General features: G+C 43.2%; 1 protein-coding gene across 1 annotated transcript in view; it reads right to left on the bottom strand.

The window, feature by feature from the left end:
• Positions 1–1,454: 1,454 nt before the first annotated feature.
• The window catches only part of ppfia4 (PTPRF interacting protein alpha 4), a gene marked incomplete at its 5' end in the record, with an annotated part of 57,727 nt that continues 36,932 nt past the window's right edge, over positions 1,455–22,249 (bottom strand). Inside the window, 29 exons of the mRNA XM_080462125.1 lie at positions 1,455–1,489; positions 2,741–2,838; positions 2,962–3,148; positions 3,243–3,311; positions 5,152–5,327; positions 6,082–6,179; positions 6,400–6,575; positions 7,050–7,076; positions 7,510–7,572; positions 8,348–8,548; positions 8,750–8,831; positions 8,936–9,047; positions 9,130–9,242; positions 9,506–9,627; positions 9,727–9,762; positions 9,886–10,114; positions 11,311–11,507; positions 11,982–12,111; positions 12,218–12,309; positions 13,073–13,135; positions 13,273–13,404; positions 14,196–14,279; positions 15,621–15,755; positions 16,460–16,594; positions 17,061–17,288; positions 18,609–18,680; positions 19,388–19,462; positions 20,029–20,193; positions 20,476–20,577. Of these exons, the coding sequence (XP_080318251.1) occupies positions 2,780–2,838; positions 2,962–3,148; positions 3,243–3,311; positions 5,152–5,327; positions 6,082–6,179; positions 6,400–6,575; positions 7,050–7,076; positions 7,510–7,572; positions 8,348–8,548; positions 8,750–8,831; positions 8,936–9,047; positions 9,130–9,242; positions 9,506–9,627; positions 9,727–9,762; positions 9,886–10,114; positions 11,311–11,507; positions 11,982–12,111; positions 12,218–12,309; positions 13,073–13,135; positions 13,273–13,404; positions 14,196–14,279; positions 15,621–15,755; positions 16,460–16,594; positions 17,061–17,288; positions 18,609–18,680; positions 19,388–19,462; positions 20,029–20,193; positions 20,476–20,577 (3,360 nt within the window). The 3' untranslated portion in view covers positions 1,455–1,489; positions 2,741–2,779. The remainder of the gene's footprint in view (positions 1,490–2,740; positions 2,839–2,961; positions 3,149–3,242; positions 3,312–5,151; positions 5,328–6,081; positions 6,180–6,399; positions 6,576–7,049; positions 7,077–7,509; positions 7,573–8,347; positions 8,549–8,749; positions 8,832–8,935; positions 9,048–9,129; positions 9,243–9,505; positions 9,628–9,726; positions 9,763–9,885; positions 10,115–11,310; positions 11,508–11,981; positions 12,112–12,217; positions 12,310–13,072; positions 13,136–13,272; positions 13,405–14,195; positions 14,280–15,620; positions 15,756–16,459; positions 16,595–17,060; positions 17,289–18,608; positions 18,681–19,387; positions 19,463–20,028; positions 20,194–20,475; positions 20,578–22,249) is intronic.

The following is a 22,249-nucleotide window of genomic DNA, read 5'->3' as shown; positions in this document are numbered from 1 at the left end:
CCACCACTTCACTGGTTCATATGCTGTGTTCTCATTAGGCGAGGAGTTTTCCAGCCAAAAGTACTGACTGCTCGATAGCAAGTCTCCATGGCAACTAAATGGGAGGTGACGAAACGACATCAGGCAAGTCTGTCACTGAGAGCAGTTCCATGTGGGTATCATTGGCTGATGTTGAGCAGCAGTTTACAGTTTGATTTGAGAGAGAAGTAAGGAGTCAACAGAGAGGAGCTACAGTGTTCACACTACCATCCACAGAGAAAAGTCATGGTCACATGGCTGGGGGTCGGCCTCTTGCACTCACACGCAACTTCTCTACAAGTCTCGAGCACTTAGACTCCTGTGATCACGCACACGCGCTCGCACATGCACACGCAGACACACACACACACACACACACACACACACACACACACACACACACACACACAGACACACACACACACACACACACACACACACGCACACACACACACTTCATAATAAAGGATTCTCTCTATTCTAGGCTACATAGTGTCATACAGAAGGCGAGAAAGGCGGAGAGAGGAGAGGTAACAGCTACATTGTGTCAAAAGAGGAGGAGGAGGAAGAAGAAGGAAAGAACGGGAGAAGAGGCAAAGAGAGAAGTTTGAAATTGGACCCATGAACCTGTAAAGAGTCCTTGTAGAAACACTCACTTCCCTTAGCAAGTCTCTCCCACCAACAATTCACACAGACAGCATACAGCAAAAGACACACGGAGGTCCGACGCAGAGAGAAAGAGAAAGGAAGAGAAAGAGAACAGTCACTATTGAATACAGGGCATTGGGTTTCATACAGTAATGATGTTATATTGTTTTCCATATATATTTCCAATATATCTATATATATTTATATATATAATATTTCTATAAAAAACATAAGTCATTCATTTTATGTACAGAGACGATAAATACCTTGCATAACCGGTAGAGGGGTAATGTGCGGAGGGATCTGCCTTTTATACAAGTATTCATCATTCCCAAGTAAAAACCAATGGCTGTCATCATCATCATCATCATCATCATCATCATCATCATCATCATCATCATCATCATCATTATCATCATCATCATCATGTGATGACGGAGGGAGATTGGTTTGAACTTGGCCATGTTGAGACCATTAAAACCAGTACAAGAACCCACAGCTGAGACCAGGGGAGCAGGAGCACGACACCACAACAACAAGGCTACTGGGAGCACTGGGGTAAACTGGGAGAGACCAGGAAGAGCCTCCTTTACAGCAGCGAGCGCAGACAATGAGCACCCTCGAGAGTTCAAAGGTCAGAGTTGGCCTCTGTATTGCACGTGTCCGTAGGAGAGGTGTGAGAGGTGAAGAGTGGGAGGAAAGGCCGGGCAACAGAGGGGGTGAAGCGTTCCCACCCCCGAGGCACCCAGGTCCCCCTCTCCAGATTTGGCATATCACTCTCAAAAGGCCGCAAGCATATGTCCATACAGGTAATGAGAATGCACTGAAAGAGAGAGCAAAAGAGAAAAGTCAGGACGGTTTCCACCCGATTCATCTACTGAAGACAACAAGCAGAAGTGACTCCTCCTCCTCCCTTTGTTACCAGTCCCACAATTGAAATACCGATGGTTTAGAGAGAAAAGAACAACCAGAATAAACTTGACTAAGTGCAGGCTGATGAGGTGAAGAGCGGCTGTCAGAAACTTCATTTAAAAACATGAGAGAACAATGCAGTCATCTGTCCATAAATATATTAATTAATTCAATCTGTGATTTTTTTCTTTTCCATAAAAACTGTGGCGGGGTACAGTTTTGCAGTGGTAAGTACTCTCACCTCATTGCATTTCGGTCCAAGATTTAAATCAGTGAGACTGGAAATTCTTGATGCAGAAATACACCACTCAAAAAAAGTTTGGGATATTTGGCTTTCGAATGAACTCTACGGAAGATATAAAACATTCATGCTACATTGATATTCTATCATGAATGTAGAAACATGCAAGTGTGATTTCCTCATCTCAAACCTTTTTTTTGAAACCAAATGTCAATGTCTCAATAACTGGCCATGTGCCCTTGAGCACCAATTACAGCTTGACAACGACGTCTCCTGCTGTTCACAAGTCTACCTATTGTCTGCTGAGGCATTATCTTCCCACTCGTCTTGAAGGGAGGCCCTCAGGTCATTGAGGTTCTGGGGTACAGAGTTATGAGCCTCAACAGAGCGACTCAACTGATCCCAGAGGTTTTCTACAGAATTCAGGTCTGGAGAAAGTGCAGGTCTCTTCATTTCAGGTACGAGTTTCCAGCAGTCGTTCATTAATGATGCCACCTTGATGAGCTGGAGCGCTGTCGTCCATGAAGATGACATCTGGGTTGTCTTGTTCATGCAGGAGCACAATGACTGGACTAAAGATGAAATTCATATAGTATGGGCTTGTAACTGTCCCATTCACAAAGTGTGGGGCAGTTCGGTATCGACGAGTCACACCTGCCCACACTGTAACACCACGGCAGTGGCTGATGTGCAGCATTCTCATTTTTTGTGAGTCGTGTATGTTGATTGTGAATATTGACTAAAGAAGACTGAAGAAGAAACATAAGCAGATCATTTTATAACATCGTCTACATTTTAGTAACCCGCTTTTTCTCTGTTGAATCAGCTTCAGTAAAATGAGAGCCACAGCTGGGGGAGCCGGTTAACCACACAAATAAATTATCATTCGTTTTTCCGGTACAAAGTTGTTTGTCGACTCACCTGTTAGCATTAGCGCTCCTGTTAGTAAGCTGAGTGTAGTTAGCATGAGTACGTCCGCACGGCCGAGGGGTCAAGTCTCGGAGGCGCTGGGGGAGGAACTAAAGAGGAGGTGCAGTGGGTTTTAGGCACAGCAGCACAGAGAGAACACAACATGCCGTTAGTCAGAGAAACATACAGAGTATCACACCAGCTCAAGTGGCTGGGTTGAGATAGAAACGCACCTTCAGGCTGAAGCTGTTTCCTAGACGCCAGATTCATAGAGGGTGGCATGGACATGGCCGGCATGCGGAAGCCAGCAGGCAACGTTTCCATGGAGCCCGCCATCATGCCCAAGCCCGCCCCTCCTTCACGAGCCCGAAACCTCTTACGCCATGATGGGGAGCGTCGAAACGACTTATCATCTCCACCCTGCAGCAACAAAGAAATGCGGTCACACACTTTTGTCTGGTTGTGCCTTTTTCATCAATATGAATTTGATCAAAGCAGCAGCTTTAGTAGTTACCTCCTCTAATCGGCGGTCTGTCCCCAAGGCCAGCACGTTGTTGAACTCCCTCTCCAGAACCTGCCGTGCCTGTAAAACAAAAAGCCTCTGTGAGCTGGAAATCACCAAAAGCTGATGGTAACCTTAATACCTGCTAATTAAAACCGAAGAATAAACAACACCCTGTAATAAACATTGTTTTTTTGTTCATTTTCCAGAAGCAATCACCTGTAAATGTGAAACTGCAGGGAAGGAATCTGTGATCAGGGAATTCTCTAAAGTGTATCCTGGATCAGGAATTCAGAACACTTTTGATCTGAGAGCAATAGCTACAGAAACTGAGGCAGAATGAAATGTTGGCAGGCAGCAGCGGAAAATGCTGACTTCACACACTGCGTCACTAAAAAGTAAATCAACAGCTCTCATAAAATCAACTGACATAACAGCAACAAACTGTTGGAGGATGGACTGTGAAGGAAATGCCAGAGAGTCTGCAGTGACTTCACAGCATGAGGAAAATAATAATAATAATAACTAAAAACACAACAACACACAGTCATGTGCACAGTTGATCATTATTTATGTTCATTGTATCATATTGTTCAAAGCTCGCAACCCCCCCCCCCCCCCCCCCCACCTTAAATTAAAGATATGGCAAAGCAAATCCATTTTAACTATTTTTAGTACCACAATCATATAAGTAGTACAATATTTCTTCTCAAACAAATAATGAGAGAAAATCGTCACTCCCCTGACCCCTTCCACAAGAGGGAAGGTTGTACTGAAAATCATCATGGCTGTGATTCACTCGTAGGTTACTGAGTTTCTACATTACTGCAGCTTTTGCTGTTTTAATTAATTTACACTTATTCATACATTTGTCTTTCAAGTGCATCACTAAAAAAAAAAACAACAACACCCAGGCCATTAGTGTTAGCCAGAGTTGGCTGGTATTGGTGTGATTTAGAACAGCTGTTTGGAGGATTTTGCTTTTAATCTGAATATCAGCACTGATAGAAAGTCTCTTGTCAACCCCTCCCTGTTCAGTGAGATCCAAGTGAGTGACACGCTTCTCACTTGTCTACTTCCTGTGAAGTCGCTCATTAAAGGTTGTTTACTTCTCACTTTTTAATTTTGCAGTTCTCTTTGTACTGAATCTATTTCTCTCTCTGTGGCCTGTGATCGCACTTAACATGGCTGAACAGGAAGCTGGAGGTTCAATCGGAAAGCGCCCATAGTTTATGTTAGGTCAATAGTGAGGCTGCTCCACTTACAACGGGCAAAAGTTTACTAACTCGTAGCTGGCCGTCCATAAATGGATTGTCCCTTGACGTCAGGATCAGCAGAACAACTTGGTCTCTTGTTTTTAATATCCTAAGTTATTTGTTGAATTTAATTAATCTAGTGAAGACCTGCCTTGACGGAGAGCTGATGATACCAGCTGTACCTGCCTCTGCAGTGTTCATTTAACAGCGGGTAGTTTTACTAACTTTTATCAGAAGGGACAGTGAGTCATCACGCCCCCGCCATGTTACTGCAGAGTACCAATTGTAACATTAATTAGAGACTCATATTTGGCAGGGGCCATTATCTGAGACGTGATATTCTCAGAGCACAGATCTATTAAAGCTCACTTTGCACAGAATTGACCAGAATGTTAGGGAACAGCTCAAAAGATTCATCTGTATTGTGTTGCAGTTACTTTTAACAAATTGAACAACCAAACCAACAAGTATCACCATGTCAACCTCATATAATGGCTCAATACTATAATCAAGTCATTCCAGCATTTTGTCTGTATTTTTCACCACCTATGGGATCCTGTGTCTTCATATCTGCTGACAAATTCAACCAGTCTCCACTTGAAAATCACTCAGACACTTCAATTCACTCAGTGTATGTTGAGAATAGTAGTTCCCACTATATCCACCTGTGTGTTCTGCATAGGGATCTGCAGGATGAGTGCGAGGCTGCTGTAGTCAAAGGTCTCATCCACAGAAAGGAGTGCTCCGTGAACGCCGCTCTCTAACAGGTTCCCACTGTACTCCCGCAGACCAATGGACTGGACCCAGTGGATTACCTGTTCATTGGTCCACACCAAAACATCTAAAAAAAGTAAAGAGTAGTTCAGATTTATGGCACTGTGGCACAAAGGTATGCAAGGTAGCGTAGGCTGCCTGCATACAACCACACAGAGGAAGCATCATTTAGGGAGAGAAAGAGAGAAAGAGAGATGGATAAAGAGATAATGTACATGTCCACATAGTGTCAACCCACTGATACACTCCCTTTGTTCATTTAAAGCACAGCTGTCAGCCTGCTTTCCAAGTTGGAACAGGCGGAGTTTGTGTATGTGTGTGTGTGTGTGTGTGTGTGTGTGTGTGTGTGTGTGTGTGTGTGTGTGTGTGTGTGTGTGTGTGTGTGTGTGTGTGTGTGTGTGTGTGTGTGTGTGTGTGTGTGTGTGTGTGTGTGTGTGTGTGTAAACGGGGCGGGAATCTGATTTGACACGACAGCTGAGTCAAGTTCATGTGCTGAACTCAAGGTCAAAAGGGCAAGGAGGCTGGCCAGATCTAAGTGTACGTGTGTGTGTGTGTGTGTGTGTGTGCGTGTGTGTGTGCGTGTGTGAGAGAGAAACTCTTGGCAAGTGGAGCTTTAGATCATAGGATTGTAGGCCTACACTGGCTGGCTTCTTGACAGTTTAAGGAGCAGCTGTTTCACTGCTCACTCCAAATTGACAATATAAATAAAACCACTAGGGGGTACTCTAGCCAGATCAGACCACGATGTATGTGTCTGTATTTGTGTGTGTTGCTGCTTTTTTGACACTACATGTGGAAGAGACACTGGGCAAAGTGTGTACCTTTCATGTCATGTTGGCTGTCCTCCCTCCGACGCTCCAGGTCTTTTCTGTCATAATTAAGTCTCTTCAAGCACATAATCCCATACTGCAGACTGGCCCTGGTTACACACACACACACACACACACACACACACACACACACACACACACACACACACACACACACACACACACACACACACACACACACACACACACACACACACACACACGCACACACTCATTAGCGTTCTCATTTCCAATGCTAATGCTTCCAGTTAGCAGATGAAAGAGGAATCAGATCAAAAAGCAGCGAATCTTCTTGACACAGCAGCAGACCTGTGGAAGCTGTCCACCATCTTCAGGTGGGTCCTCAGGTCCTTCTTGGTCAGATGGTCCAGCATGCGAGCGTCTACCAGACACTCCATAAAGTAGGAGCGGTACTGAGGCAGGCCAAGGCTGGGCAGCCATTCGTTCCCTATCCACTCATGATTCATGTCTCCATATGCCAAAGTCTACAGGGAGAAAAGGACACAGTTTTACTGGAGGAAGAACACAGAAGCCTTCCTGTTTCGGGATTATACGGTAATGATACAGTTTAAGATTTTATTGTAATCTTTTGGAAAGAGATAATAGGTTTGAGTGCTTGGCTGTAAATACGCTGGTGAGTTCAAATAAATGTGTTGAAATTGTAAATTTTTTACAGTAAGCATGGCAACACGCTATAGCAGGAGAACTAAAGTGTGGAATAACGACAGTAATGGCTTCATTCCATGCAGATATAACAGATCCAAGATCCTAAGGCACGCACATCTTAGTTTGCATCATTGCCACCATTCCAACAACACTGGTTTGTTCTGGTTTGATCCCTTTGAATTTCAGGCACAGCATGGTCAAAAAAGGCAAAATTTATGATCAATCGGTACTGAGCAATGGGAACTCAAGGTTTCACTGTGGTTGAACAGATGTTAACAATTCAGCAGCCTCACCTGTGCCCAGCTACCCTCCTCATTGTCCTGAGTGGCAGCATGTTAGAGACAATACACAGTTAGGGAAACAGAGCTGATCCACAGCAATCACAACACGCACGCACAAACGCACAAACGCACAAACGCACGCACACACTCACACACACACACACAGTTTTGCTCTGCTGTGAACCTTCTCCTGATTGTAGTTACACAACAGAGGCACTCATATTGTCAGCTAAACTTTGTATGGAGAGTTAGATCACATGACCACAGGTTACATCAGTTACATCCCACCAGCACACACAAATGCTAGGAGAAGCACACAAAATGCGTTAGTCGTGGACGAAGTGCGTTAGTAGTGAGTATTTCAAGGGGTCTCCTGGGAGAGGGACATATGTGTGTCGCGGTGGGGACAGTGAGAGCGTGAGAGAGTGTTGGGTGGGAGTAACGGGGAGGGGAGCACCCAGATGGTACTGACCGCTTTAGTGGAGGAAGCCAGGTTCTCCATCTCTTCATGAGTCACCCACACATTTCCGGAGGACTGCTCAGAGGACGAGAACACACCCAAACACACACAAACATACACGGAGCATGCACACACGGACACACAAAAGCACACACCCAAGGATGCACTCGTGTATATTTTCCACAAATACCAACACAAACAGCCCCCCCACCATTTGGACACACACACACACACACACACACACACACACACACACACACACACACACACACACACACACACACACACACACACACACACACACACACACACACACACACAGACAAACATTGTGTTGAGTGACGCCAAGGGAGGGAGTGTATTTCAGGCAGGTAGCTCGTAGCTAAATGTGGCACTGTTTGTGTGTTGTTTTCCCACAGTAAGTCATGCGTTTCTGACAGCTGAAAAGGACAAATTAGCGTGGTCGAAGGCATGAACCCAGCCTCTGCTGCAGTCTGAACAGAAGAATGAAACAAGGCGAAAACAATTGTGAGTAGGCAACACTAAGGGTGCAGCGTGAAGGTTAAGTCTCGTGGTGCAGCAGGTTCATAGTGTAGGGTGACGTTACATTGTCTCATTCGTCCACGCGAGAGGCATCTCAATGCAAATGAATCATGATTCCATTGCTTTGAAAGTATACGGTAATGTATTCATTTAAAATTCTTTCACTAAGTTGGTATTTTGGTGCATACTTTTTTACATATTTATGTGCCTGCAAAAAGCAAAAAAAAAAAGACAATACAAAATAGGCTAACTGATAAAGCATACACATATATGAGTTCATGGAGGCCTCTCGGTTATATTCAATTACCGTTCTGGAGGTGAGCGGCGCAGATGGGCTGGTGAGGGAGACCATCTCCTGGATGGCCAGGCGGAGTTTGAGGCGGTGCAGAGGGTTGCTGATGCCAATCTCCCGCTGGATCTCAGTGTCCGACAGGGCTGACATGATGGCTCCACTTTTCACGTTGGCACGGCAGGCTGCCACATACCAGGCTGGCATGCCCACCCACAGCTGGTGAGAGTCATCAAAACATTCAACGTTACTGCCAATGTCGCCATAAATGGTAAGATAGGAGACAGGCGTGTCGATCAGGCTGCATGGTCAAGCCTGGTGTTTGTCATCATGGTGTATTACGTTAAGTTGTCGTTTTGACATGAACGCTGCAAGTAAGCGGTTTAAGGAAAGCTTCTGGTTATTAGATAAGAGGAATACCTCCAGCCATGAGACAACCGTGGGGCCATCCCACTGAGCAAATGGCAGGCCTCTTTTCCTTGCATCTTCCAGAAGCTCATGTCTGAAGAGGAAATTTAAAAGAAAACAAATTAAAATAATACTAAGAATTAGGAAAACACAAATTATTGTTTTTTAGGTGTTTAGTTGTTTTTTTGTTTTTTTTACTTTTTCTTCATCCTGCGGTCCCTTTCCGCCTGTGTGCCCAGTTTTCCCAGAGTCATCGTATCACTGATGCCCATCTCAAAGTCTGAAACACGACATATGTCTTTGTTGCCATCTGTGAATTTGAGAAAATATTCTACAGAGTTCTTAGAGAATAAATAAATAAATAAATAAAGAATAAATAGAGTACAGCATACCTGATAAAGCAGGTAGAGACTGCCCATCCCTGCAAACAGTCTGCTCCATCCGACCCTTCTCCTTCTTCCCAAACAAACGACCGATGGAGGACTTAATGCCTTTCTTTTGCTTGCTGTAATCAGACAGATTCAAGCAGTGAAGCTCATTTAAGTGTTTGAATATCTTTATACAAAGAATATGCTGGTTACATATTGCATCCAGTTCTCTATGCTAAAACATCAGTGTGAAAAATGTCACTATCAAAGAACACAAAGCTGAACAAAGTGTGTGTGTGTGTGTGTGTGTGTGTGTGTGTGTGTGTGTGTGTGTGTGTGTGTGTGTATGTGTGTGTGTGTGTGTGTGTGTGTGTGTGTGTGTGTGTGTGTCTCTATATACCCTCGTCCATCCTCCAGACTGCCTGTGAATTGGGCGAAGTTGGTTTCCAGCCGTAAACTACGAGGGGAGGAGGGAGGTGATGTTTCACACTTGATAGTAGCTTTGTCCACTTCCACTGGAGACTGAGAAAATCATAACAGCGTCATTTAGCTCAGTTACAAATAGAATAAACATTTTTTTTAAATTAAATCAGCACATTTTTATATATGTTGCAAACTTACTGCTACTTTTCTTCTGTGCTTCCTCAGGTCGCTTGGCTATCAAAAAAAAACAAAACCCAACATGCATCATATATTAAATAAGATACACATATCAGTGGAAGCTCAATATATGGCTGCTTGTGGGTGTGTTTGACAAACTTAGCCAGTGCGCTCTCTGACCAGAGTCATGATGCCTAGATGGTGGCTGGTATTGCGTCCGTGATGTTTGGGTGTGGAGTGGCCACTGGTGGGCGGGGAGGAGGATGATGCCAGGGACTGTGCGGTGGCGGAGGTGGGAAGTGCCCGCGGTCGAAGTGTCACATTAAGTCCATCCATGCTGCCGCTGTTCACACGGGACTCGATCTCGTCCGAGCGCAGGTCTGCTGACTCTCTCTCTACCTGGATCATCCTGCACGTGCAGTCATGTTATAAATAACATATGTATTCTATATTGTATACAAACACGCCAAATTCCACAACGAAAAATTTACAGAAAAATAAATATTTCAATTACCAAGCTAGCATTGCTATGAGGGAGTCTGGCTCCTCTGTAGCATAATCAGCTATTCTGCATATTCCGTTCAGAAGCATATTCTGAGGTGTCACACGAAGACCTTGTTTACTGTAAACTGCAATAAACAGCGTCCTCTTCCAGCAGGAAGCCAAACTGAGGAGCGAATGGCCTTATCTATATAGTATGAACTCAGAAAAACAAAACTCTGTGTTTAATTTCATGCCTTAATATATAATCCTTAACTCACAAACATAAATTGTAATATCTTTATGTATTACATATATCCACAGTATGTGGTTATGTCTTCCATAGTATATAACGAACACCTGCTGATTACAGGTTGACATATTTCACTTTTAATATTGGTAAACATTCTGATATTTCGCTACAAATATATCAGATACGATGTGAGACAGAACAGGATCTTTATATCAAAAGAAAACATCAAGATCAAATTGTGCCATTCAATTTCTTTGATAACTATAAGAGCCAAACGTTCCAATGACAACGTACATAAAGAGGTATAATACAGAAAATACTTTGTCTAGCACCTTTATTTGATCTGAATATTTCAGATTTAAAAAATTAATTCTTGCAGTGCCTCGATTCATATATATATACATTCTGAAAAATGAAGTGAATTATATTAGATGACTAAAAAACAAGGAAGGGAAATATTTCAAAAACAATCCTAAAAAGCTTGTCATGGAGGTACGTTTATGAGGAAATATTAAATGTTCTCTAGGGTTGATAACTTAGATGCTCTGCCATGTTGTCTATTTCTATGTGACAAATTCATTTAGTGACTACAGGTAACTGACAGTCGCAGGAATGTGACACCGTACGGAGAGCTGTGAATCATTTTTTTTGTGATTAGGACCAATTTAGAACAGAATGTGCAAAAATCCACCTGTGTGACATCACATTGATTCTCAGCCAAATCCCCACATTACAGGCTTGGCCAAGTAAAACAATGTTGGTAAAAGTCTTAATGTCTTAATGTCTCCTTCATCTGAGTCCTCTCACTACTTTTCTCGTCAAGAACAAGAAAATCTCCTGTGATGTAACGCAATGTGTCTCTAATAGGCCACCTTATCTCTTCGTTGATAGCGTCAAGTTGCTCTTGCAGCATGAGAGCGAGAGTCTGAGCATCTGATTGACCGCTGGGGGAGAGCAGGGCCGAGCTGACGTCGTCGTCCAGGTCCGACTCTGCCTCAATGTCGCTGCCGAGGAGGTGACTGACGCTCCCGCGCAGTGATGGGTAGTCCTGCTCAAACACGGCACACACCTAAACACAACACGCATAGGTGAGTTTATACAGTCGTGTTAAAGTGATATACATGCCATACTATCTTCAGACAGGAATGATATATCTAAAGAACGCTGTGCTTGGATGAGTCCCGATTGATTGCATACACATAAAAACAGGACACTTGCGGACGCATTAGAGCAGCCATGAAAAGAAATGGATGAACAGGAAACTTACATCACACAGCATGTCCATGGCAGCAGGTGAGAGAGACAGAAAGACTCGGTTAGTAGAGAATGGGAAGTTAGGCATGAAGGTTGTCACACATCAGCCACACACTGACACTTGCTCACAAAGCAAACAATGGCCCTGGACTGAGCACTGAAAAGAAGCTGCATGTTAGGTTAGAGGAGTAAGTGTGATCTTATCAATGATTCTGTACGTTTGCATATTGAACTCTGTGTGTGTTCACAAGTAATACATGTTGTCATGGATAATAAACTCCATCAGCACCTTGTTTGGATCGTCTCGTAGCGCTGACATCCTGCCCTTCTGTGCCCGCCTGATCACAGTTGTGCTGTAGTGGCCATCTTGGCCCTCCACCACAGAGAAGCGAAGGTCACTGGCACTGCCCAAGTGAGACCTGGGATTACACGCAGAAAACAGATTACCCTCAAAAGTGTTCCTGTTATGGAGTGATTGTGAATGCCGGTGTGAGAATGCAGGTGCACACGGATGTCTGTGTGTACCGAGGGTGAGTTCCATCGCCGAATGCCCCACTGCGGCGCTTCAAATGATCAATCTCATTTCTCAATTTATCAATCTCTCCAATCAGCCGCTCCTGTGGGAACAAAGCATCATGAGCAATATGGGAGGTAGTATCAAGATACTCAGTCAACACTTGACGCACAAGTGTACTACTTTTAGAAGAAATAGTCGGTAAAAGTAGAATAAAAATGCGGAACCATGAGTGGTAGCTTTAGCTTTGAGGCTAATTTGAGCTATTCTATGTGTGTAGTTTCGATCGATTTAAATAGTCTTATCATTTGATATTCTTGTGCAAAGAAGGGAAGACGTTCCATGTAAGTTGTGATTTTTGGGACTCATACTGTATTAGTAATTCAAGTACTGTATTAGTAATTCAAGTACTAATCACAAACAAGTGCAATTTACACCATGTATCTACTCCATTACTTTTAAAATCACACGTAGCTACTGGGTACACCCACAACTTCAATTATCATTGAAACCGTTTGTTCTGTTTGTTTAGTTTAATCTCCGAACAGAGAAAATCCCAGCTTTATATCTAAATTTAATTACAAATTAAATGCCAATCGTACAATTTCTATACATATATATTCAATATCTGAATGCTTTCAATTGACAATGCAATTAAATGAGGTTAAAAGTTAACTAATACGAGTTAGTATTTTTTGTAGTAGTACGTTGCATCTCCAGTTAAGCAGTTTTAATAATAAAGAAAAGCACTTTTTCTTGTAATGGAGTACAATTTAAGCAATGTAACCATAGTTGTACTTATGTACAATTGTTCCCTTCTCTCTACCGGATACATTGTTTGGGAGATTGGATGGAGTCATACTGACCCTCGTGTGGTGAAATTCTTCAAGCTGTTTCTGGCAGTTCTCAAGGTCCTGAATGAGGGAGTTCTACACAAAACAAAATGAGGAATATGTGTTATAACAGATTTGTCATCCAACTAAAACATATATACCTTTGATGCGAACAGTGTTTTGAGCTGCTTGTGATACTTAGACGAGTCTGCGTGTTTGTGTAGAGGCCTTGCCTTGTCCTCCAGGGCAGCCATGCGCTCTTTCAGATGGAGCTGCAGTCTTTCATTGGACTCGGTGAGCAGACGATCCACAGTGTCAGATAAACGCTTGTTGTGCTCCTCGTTCATTTTCTCCCTTTGACGAGCCTGATGAGCAGACAAGAGTTGAATGACATCCTCAAGTTTTTTCTTTGGTAGTGACTCCATGCGGGCGTATTCATGCTACTAATCAAGCATCTTTACACGGATTAAAGGATGAAGTGTGCATTTAGCCCTCCATCACCAGCCGCCAGATATGGTGGTTTTTTTTTAACCCAACAATGGAACTCACAGCTAGAATGATTTAATTACAGTCATTTACATGATGATGGAAAAGGGTTAAATGGCTTTTCTTAAAAGGGAATCAGTGTGCTTAATATGTGTTCTGCTGTAATTTCATTAAAGTATATTAACACAGACACACACAAACACACATCTGCATCTTCAGAGAGCTCTTCCTACTAAATATAGTCATGCAATTGCACACAGAGAGACAGAAATTAGTCTTGCGTGAATTATTCAGAGTCTAAAGATAGCAGCCAATCAGTCTTACAGGGGGAGGGGGGAGATGTGTTGCAGCAGGATATGTGAATTTGGTTTGAATTCATGCAACAATGCACTTGGAAAATGAAGAACTCCTCTTGAATGTGTGTTTGTGTATACACAAGTATGCATGAGAGAGCAAAGAACCAGGAGTCAAGGCGTCCGGCTAATGCAAAGCATCAGCCTCCACAAACACACAACACAGTGAGAGGTCAGAGAGACCCTGCAGGGGTGGTGCGGGGGGGCGCGTGCGCACACAAGAACACACACACACACACACACACACACACACACACACACACACACACACACACACACACACACACACACACACACACACACACACACACACACACCCTTCCTAGTTCTTGGTTCTTCTCCTCCAGTTGTGACTCCAGCTGTCTCAGCCGTTCCTCCACATTGCCATGACGCTCCTCGGCCTGCAGGGGGAGACACATACATATAAGTACAACTTCAATGAACGCTGTGTCACACATTTATTAGGGACCGAGCAGAAAGGCCAAGGTCTCCAAAGGAGGCCTGGCCTGGAGGCCAGGACCCTATTGTATTTGCTATGTTTCTTAGGCCCCGTTTACACGACAGCGAATACGAGTGTATCCGCAAAACTTTCTTCACTTTTGGGTGATCCGTTTACACGACACCAGTGTGCGGATCCACTGTACCCGCGAAGTTTTCATACCGGCTCCTAAGGTGGAAAGATTCTTTCACGGTCGCTATTCCTTCCTGCAGAGATTGTCGGAGTCTTCAAGCGCTCTTACTGCGCATGCGCACATGTCTCCTCCTCCCTCCCCTTCCTTCTGCTCATCCAATAAACATGGCGGTCCGTAGTGGTATGAATCGCGGTCCGTATTCTAGTTTTAGCGTTCGTATCAGTAGTTTTACAGTTGAGACTCACGCCTGATAGCATCCAATGCGTCATCAGTCCATACGGGTGTCGGGTGCTCTCCATTTTCTTCTTCAAGTTTATAGCATATTGTTCTCTGCACACGTCTGTATGGTTTCTTTACAAAATCAAGCAACAGCGCCCTCCCATGGCCCGGAATAGTAACTACATCATTGTCTGTGTGTCCGCTGCTGCAGCGTAAACACACTCCTTATCTTTAACGGATTAGGTGTTGTCACGTGAAACGTTGTCGTGTAAATGGGGCCTTATTCCTTTTTATTTGTTTTTTGACTCCTTTGAGCCCATATTTGCTAAAAATTAAACCCCAGAGTGCTAAAATGTCTCTCTAGTGCCACCTAGAAACACCAAAAATAGGAATGTTGTACAGCGATCAAACCAAAACTGAATTGTTCATCTCCTCAATATCTAAAAATCACGCGCCAATATCCATGACCTAAATTCAAAAGGAAGTCTGCAATTTGCCTTTCAAAGTAGGCTTTTCACCCAAAAAAGGCCCTCAACCTCTGAGGAAGAATACATTTGACCCCCTAAACATGCTCAAATGCTCACCAAATTTGGCACACTCATCAACACTGGATAAAAATATAAGAAAATGTAAAAATTAACAACCCAGTGTGCCAAAAATGTGCTCTCTAGCGCCTCCTGCAAACACTACAACGGCCACCTTAAAACCCTAAAATCCTTTTTTGTTAAAATCAATTTGATCAATATTTACATGGGCCAGAGGCCAGTGTGCGAGGTCCCGATCAAGGCTGCTTGCAGCTTTATTTCTCTCTTTATTTATATATGTGAAACTTAGAGCTTTTACTTTAATGCTTGTGATGTGACATATCTGCAGCAGTGTTGAGTGTGCTACCTTAGAGAGCGCCGCCACTCTCTGTGCCAGTTCAGCCTCCACCTCTGGCAGTGTCTCAGCCTTCCTCATGGTCTGAGCCAGTCTCTGCTCTGCCATCTCCAGCATCTCCTGCAGCTGGCGCACCTTCTCCTCGCTCTGACACGCACACACGCATGCACAGGCATTCAAATGAAGAGGAGGAACATCATTGCAATCACAAGAGAGGTGTAATCAGTGTCGTGCAGCCGGCGAGCAGCAAGGACACGACACGTGGGTATGCACGGAGAATGTTTCTGGTGTTTCCCTTGTGGATCTGAACTCAGATTCACCCTGAACTGCACATGAACCTCTGAGCAATAGGCCTCCATCACTCACTCACTTACTCAGTGTTTTTCATACCTTAAATACATGTTGCACATGGCTGAGGCATCAAATATTAAAATGTTCCAGGAGGGAAACTGATATGAGAGCACACGTAATCATGAATCTACAACAACATATAAATGACCTTGCACTGAGAAAAATTATACATTAGCGCTTTTACACATTCAAGAAGGCCTGCACAGAGGAAGTAATGAAAGCACAAATAATTATTATTGACTCAGTACTTGACTGATGACACAGGTGTTCATTAAATTGTTGATTCGTTGTTTTCTAGAATGTATATAAATGCCGTGTATTTTAATGTAATCTGGGATATAATTGAGAAAATCATACCCACCTCACTTTAACAATCACCTATAAACGATTCTGATAGACCTATGATAGACTTTATCACTTTGAATTGTAATTGAACTCTCAGTCAGTGATCTCATCCATTTTGCGGTCTTAGTTTTTGCTGTGGTGTTGATTTGTTTTACCTGTCGGTGCAAGGAGTCCTTGGTGGCTAGTTCATTCTCCAGTTTATCATTGAGGTCGTGGATGTGTGTGGTCTCCCGCTGAGCAGCCAGGTAGCGCTTCTCTAATGTTGTTATCCTCTCCTCCATGTCCTCTCTCTGCGGGTGCAAAACACATCTTGTCACAGGTTGTTTTCAGATGCATTGCATTTGTGTGCACCATATGAAAAACAACTCTGTCTGTGTCTGTATCTTTTTATAAAATGCCAATAATCCCAACAATCTTTATGCAGTTTGCACTGAAGATTTAAATGTCAAAAACTAACATTTTTTTGATTGTTTTGTGTTTACCAAAACTTTACTCACATATCAGGCGGATTTAAAAAACAGAATAAGAGAAATTCATGAGCGGCTGCTGTACAATCATCTCTGCTGTGTGCATATCCAAATCATACATGTTATATATGACATATATGATATGTACATACGCACGCACGGACGCATGCTAGGTGTTACTATTCTTTTCACTTTAAAGCTTGAATTTTTGGGAAATGTTGCTGCCACCAGCTCTCTGTGCTTTCTCCCAGAAGCAGACCACATCTATTCGGGCTCCATTTTTTTTTACTGTCACCTCTCTCTGCTCCCTCTGTTGTTTGATTGACAGCTCCTCGCTGCGGCTCAGTTCTCGGCGTGCGTTCGCAAGCTCGGCCTCAAGCTCTGCCATGCGGGCGTTAAGAGTGGCAGAGTGCTCGCGATTCTGAGCCAGCTCCTTATTGGTCCGATCCAGCAGCTCCTGAAGCTCAGACGCCCGGCCACTGTCATCATGAGCGTCTATCGAGCCATTCGGTAATCTCTGTATAATGGAAATACGGAATTAACAGATATATATTCGCATGTAGATAATCTCACATGAAATGTATCTTTAGAGGAGTTATATAGATGCAAATGTACAGCCTTTCAGTGGACGGTATTGAAAGCTGTAAAACAGAGGAAGTTGTTGGGGTGACCTAGATAAAAAAAGTGCTAAATGTTATGCACATGGGGGGATGGGTTTGTGGGAGGTTAGGCCGCCATGTTTCTGTTTTGATGTTGCTTCTCTTCACAGCTCAAAGTGCAGTTAAATTCAAGGCCTTAATTAAACAAACCTGCAGGGACACATATACAGACAGGCAACACATAGGGCAGCAAAACTTCGCCTTGAGCTCGTACCTCATTCTGTCTGCAAATGAATAACTTGGAGGAATACAGAGACTGTAGGTTAAACGTTAAGGTTAAATGTTGTGAATTACTCCTGATTTGTGTGTGTTGCTGGTTTACCACATAGATTCATTAGTTACTTGTTAGTTACTCATTGGCTTTGGACTCTGTGACTTTGGAAAAGCCCTTTACAGTAAATGAGAAGGAATAGGATAGGCTCCTGTGAATATCATATTTCTGTTTAAACGTACTGTTTTATTTAAGTAACCCCGTGAATGCTGCTAACTTATTATTTGGGAGAAGTGACTTGCCAGCTGGATAACAATTCAATTCCCTTGAACGCTCCTTTTGAAAGTGAGTTATTGATTTTTAAACTTAAGGTATTGCTTTCATAAAAAGAAACAATAACATTGTTTTTGTTTCTCGACAAGCCAGAGAAATAGGTGCAACTATAACAGGATTTCGTGTTGTTTCTTGGCAGTTCTTTCAACAGACGAGGTTGATTGGATTTATTTTCGATTTTATGGCTGTAGTTGTCAACAATTGTACAATGAGTGCTTCTGCCCCTATTCCAAAATAACTTCAACTTTCAAAACCTGGTCGTTGTTCAGTATTACTGTGTTATTGACGGTACTGAGACGCTTGTGTGTGTGTCACACACTGCTGAATCCCTTCCCCGGGCCTGGTTCTGGCTGGATGCAGTCACAGCTCCACGTGTGTTTGTTTCATGGTTGGCCCCAAACCACACAGAACAGCTTTCAAACAGAGCGTCACTAATGCTTTTCCACTATCATGCTACCTTGATGCTCCATTCATGTTATCTGTGTATGTTTTGTCTCTATCGGGGGGGTTGAGTTGATGTGCATTATAAATATGGAGGAAAGATACAAAAGTGGCCAAAAGCCAAACAGAGAAAATACTATGGCGACATAAAATAAAACACAGAGCAGAAAAACAATCACACAGTCAGGAAGACCTTCCATGTAGGCTTGGATCCATCTGTTCGCTCCAGTGAGTCACCATCCTTCCTCTGTCTCACCATGTTCAACTGCAATGCAGATTAAAAAAGAAAACTCTGAACATCTCAAACGTCTACTTCTGTTTCGTTTCCTTCAGTCAATACAAGAACAAAATGCCGCCTCCTAAAGGGAAGCAGGGCTCTGAGGCTGCCAGCATGCTTCAGACAACAGAGTCTATCATATTTTGCATATCTGCAAATATGAGTTCTAGTCAGGACAGAGAAAAGAGCAGTGCCATGCTTCAGTGGAGGTCGGCTCCTCTTAGAAAATTCTCTGATCACTGCAACTTAACAAGCTTTGATTTATGTTATATTACCTGCCTGCTGTTTTTACTGAACCTGCTTGAAATATTTCACATAAAAGTAACTTTAGAGCAATATCTTTGATGATATTTTTGGATGTATGCGGAGAGACCCGAGGAGATGAAGCGTCTCACCCTGCATGACGCATGTAATGAATATCAGATCAAACCTGTTGGCCTCCACTGATATTTGGAAGGGACAGAGCCAGACATTTTACTTACCTATGTATGCACACAGACACAAACACAGACACAGACAGACAGACAGACAGACAGACAGACAGACAGACAGACAGACAGACAGACAGACAGACAGACAGACAGACAGACAGACAGACAGACAGACAGACAGACACACACACACACACACACACACACACACACACACACACACACACACACACACACACACACACACCCCTTTGGAGCCCTCACCTCTTGTGTAGTGGAAGACAGTTGTCCCTCCAGGGTGGCCACCCTCTCCAGAGCCACTCGAAGCCTCTCACGCACCTGATAAACACGCAGGTCACTTTGCTCACAATACAAACATCTGCCTTTCTACCGTCGAGACCTATAATATCTGTTTCACAAGTCATCGTTTTGTTTTACTTGAACTATTATATAATTACCAAATACATAACAACAAGGGAGTGGAACAGTAGTTTCATGGTCCGCATTTGTAGTTTTTTGCCCCAGGATATCATTTTACATCAATCTAGATAACTAAAACAATGTAGAGCTCTGATGTGAGATTTGCCTTGTATGTATGAACATGCATGGGGCTTCTCCTGTAGGCGTTTCTTCACTAATCTTTTTACCTGCCATAGTGTTGAGGCCCAGCAAATACACCTGCGTTTGGCAAATGGCAGGCGGTTCTTTTACAATGGAAGCTTTTACTTTGAAACTCTGAACATTTGGTAGTAACAAAATTAAATTCATCATGCTATGAAAATATTAAATTGAGAGGTTGGTTAAAATTTTTTATTTTTATGGAGTTATAAAATAGGCTAATATAAGTGCGTGAGTGTGTGTGTGTGTGTGTGTGTGTGTGTGTGTGTGTGTGTGTGTGTGTCCACCTTTTCATCCAGAGCTTTGTGGTGTTCAAACAGCGACTTCAGAGCTTTGAGGACCTCCACCTCGCTGGAGACTCCAGATGGTGGTGGTGCCTGTCTCTTTACTACTGTCATCCTCAGACTGCGTTCGTGACGAGACACAAGACACTCCAGGTGCTCCAGCAGCAGCTACAGTGCACAACACACACACACACACACACACACACACACACACACACACACACACACACACACACACACACAGTCAGAGCTGTTGCATTAACACGAACCCTCGCTCCTAAGTCACTGGATGAGGGGGGGACATTGAGATAATGTTAATTCTCAACATTAATCTAAACAAATCATATTTGTATCCTGTGCCTTAAACATGTCTTCACATCAAAATGTATTCATTTCCTTAATGGGGACCTCCACATGTGCACACACACATTTGAACATCCACACACATACCCGGGTGTTGTTCCTTTCAGCTTTCAGCTCAGATATTTCTTCCTCTTTCTCCAGCAGCTGCTCCCGGCATATGTTCAGCTCCTTCGTCAGCGTGGCAAACTCCTACACACACACACACACACACACACACACACACACACACACACACACACACACACACACACACACACACACACACACACACACACACACACACACACACACACACACACACACACACACACACACACACACACACACACACACACACACACACACACACACACAGGTTAAAACTGAGTCACTGAACAACATCCTGGGCACTACTTCTGTTAAACTGAGTGCAGACACAGTTCCACGGTGGAAGCACATGTGGGTGTGACCAACCAATTTGGTGGCTTAAAGCACAGACACACTTCTGGCACAGTGCAGCACAGGATGAGTGCACAGTCTGTACCTGCGTGAGGAATACTTTATCAGCAGGTGGCATTAGGGCATGGTTTAAATAATGGGCAGTGCAGGCTGGCTTCCTGAGGGAAAAAACAGTTGTTGTGTGAAAGGCGCTGTCTGGCAAGTGTTTTCTGTTTGCCTGTGATAAGAGGTGGTCTGAGAGCAGGAAAGTTCTATGACAAAGTAGGGATCATAAAGGACAGAGTGGTATCTGATCTCAATAAACACAATCTGAGCTGGGCCAATCTGCCTCCCTCAGTGGCCACCTATGAGCAACATTTTCGGCTCCACTATTTTCTAAAATGAGTAAACTGAGCAGTGCTCTTGCCTCACAGTGAAAGGACAGTTTGGAAACTCTTCTGTGGAGTTTGCTGTTCTCCCCATGCACATGAGACTTTTCTCCAGATACTCCCATAGTTTCATCTAATGGACAGTAGTTGTAATCGTGAGCATGAGACTGCCTGCTTAGGCTGTGCTCTGCCTTCCTCCATTTAGAGCTGGGATAAGCTCCAACACCCTGTCGTTGAGTTGGATATTCTGGTATGAATGGACAAATGGATTAAAAAAAAACCCAACATCTCTACAGTGGGCCTAATCAGAATATTGCTTATGCAGGAAACACAAGCTCTTTCTGACAAAATGTCGTGACATGTTGCTTTTACTTGTGAAAGAGGCGCATACACAAACCTCAGACAACTCTGAGAACTATGGCTGTAGTCTGACCACCAATCATGCTCAACGAATACAGTTACCATGCTGTGGCAATGTCACTAAAATAGACAAAGAAAATACTGGTTCAAATCCGGAGTTTACATGGTCTTTCTGTGTGCGCATGAAGTACGAGAACCTTGAATTGAAACAAGGTATTGTGGATTTTTTTCGATTGACTCCGCTTTTGTGTGTTTGTTAAAGCACTTAAATAAATATTCCTGACTGATAAACTTTGTTCAAATGAACTTTTATTCCAAAGCAGTATCAATAGAAAAAAATCCACAACATCGTGTTTCAATTCAAGGTTCTCGTACTTCCTCACACAGACCAAAGTCATGCTGGTTAGATTAAGGGACACTCTAAAGTTAAGTGTACAGTAGAATTTGTGTGTGGCTGCAGGGAGCAGATATGAAACACTCTACTCCATGTTGGACCAAATTAGCTTTGATTTTGCTTAAAATGCATCACATTTTATATTACAAGTGTTTGAAAATGTCACACATTATAAAGAATTAACTCAAAAGACTGAGTGATGAGTTACATTTCAGACTGTCTGTGACATAACCAGCCACGAATCATCTAAGTGTGAGTCTACATATAATGAAGTTTTGCGTACAGCAGCTCTCACTGTAAA

The sequence above is a fragment of the Lipophrys pholis genome (assembly GCF_963383615.2).
Source record: "Lipophrys pholis genome assembly, chromosome: 4".
NCBI lineage: Eukaryota > Metazoa > Chordata > Actinopteri > Blenniiformes > Blenniidae > Lipophrys > Lipophrys pholis.
Note: the sequence above shows the minus strand (reverse complement) of the source record. Positions and strands in the feature narration are given on the sequence as shown.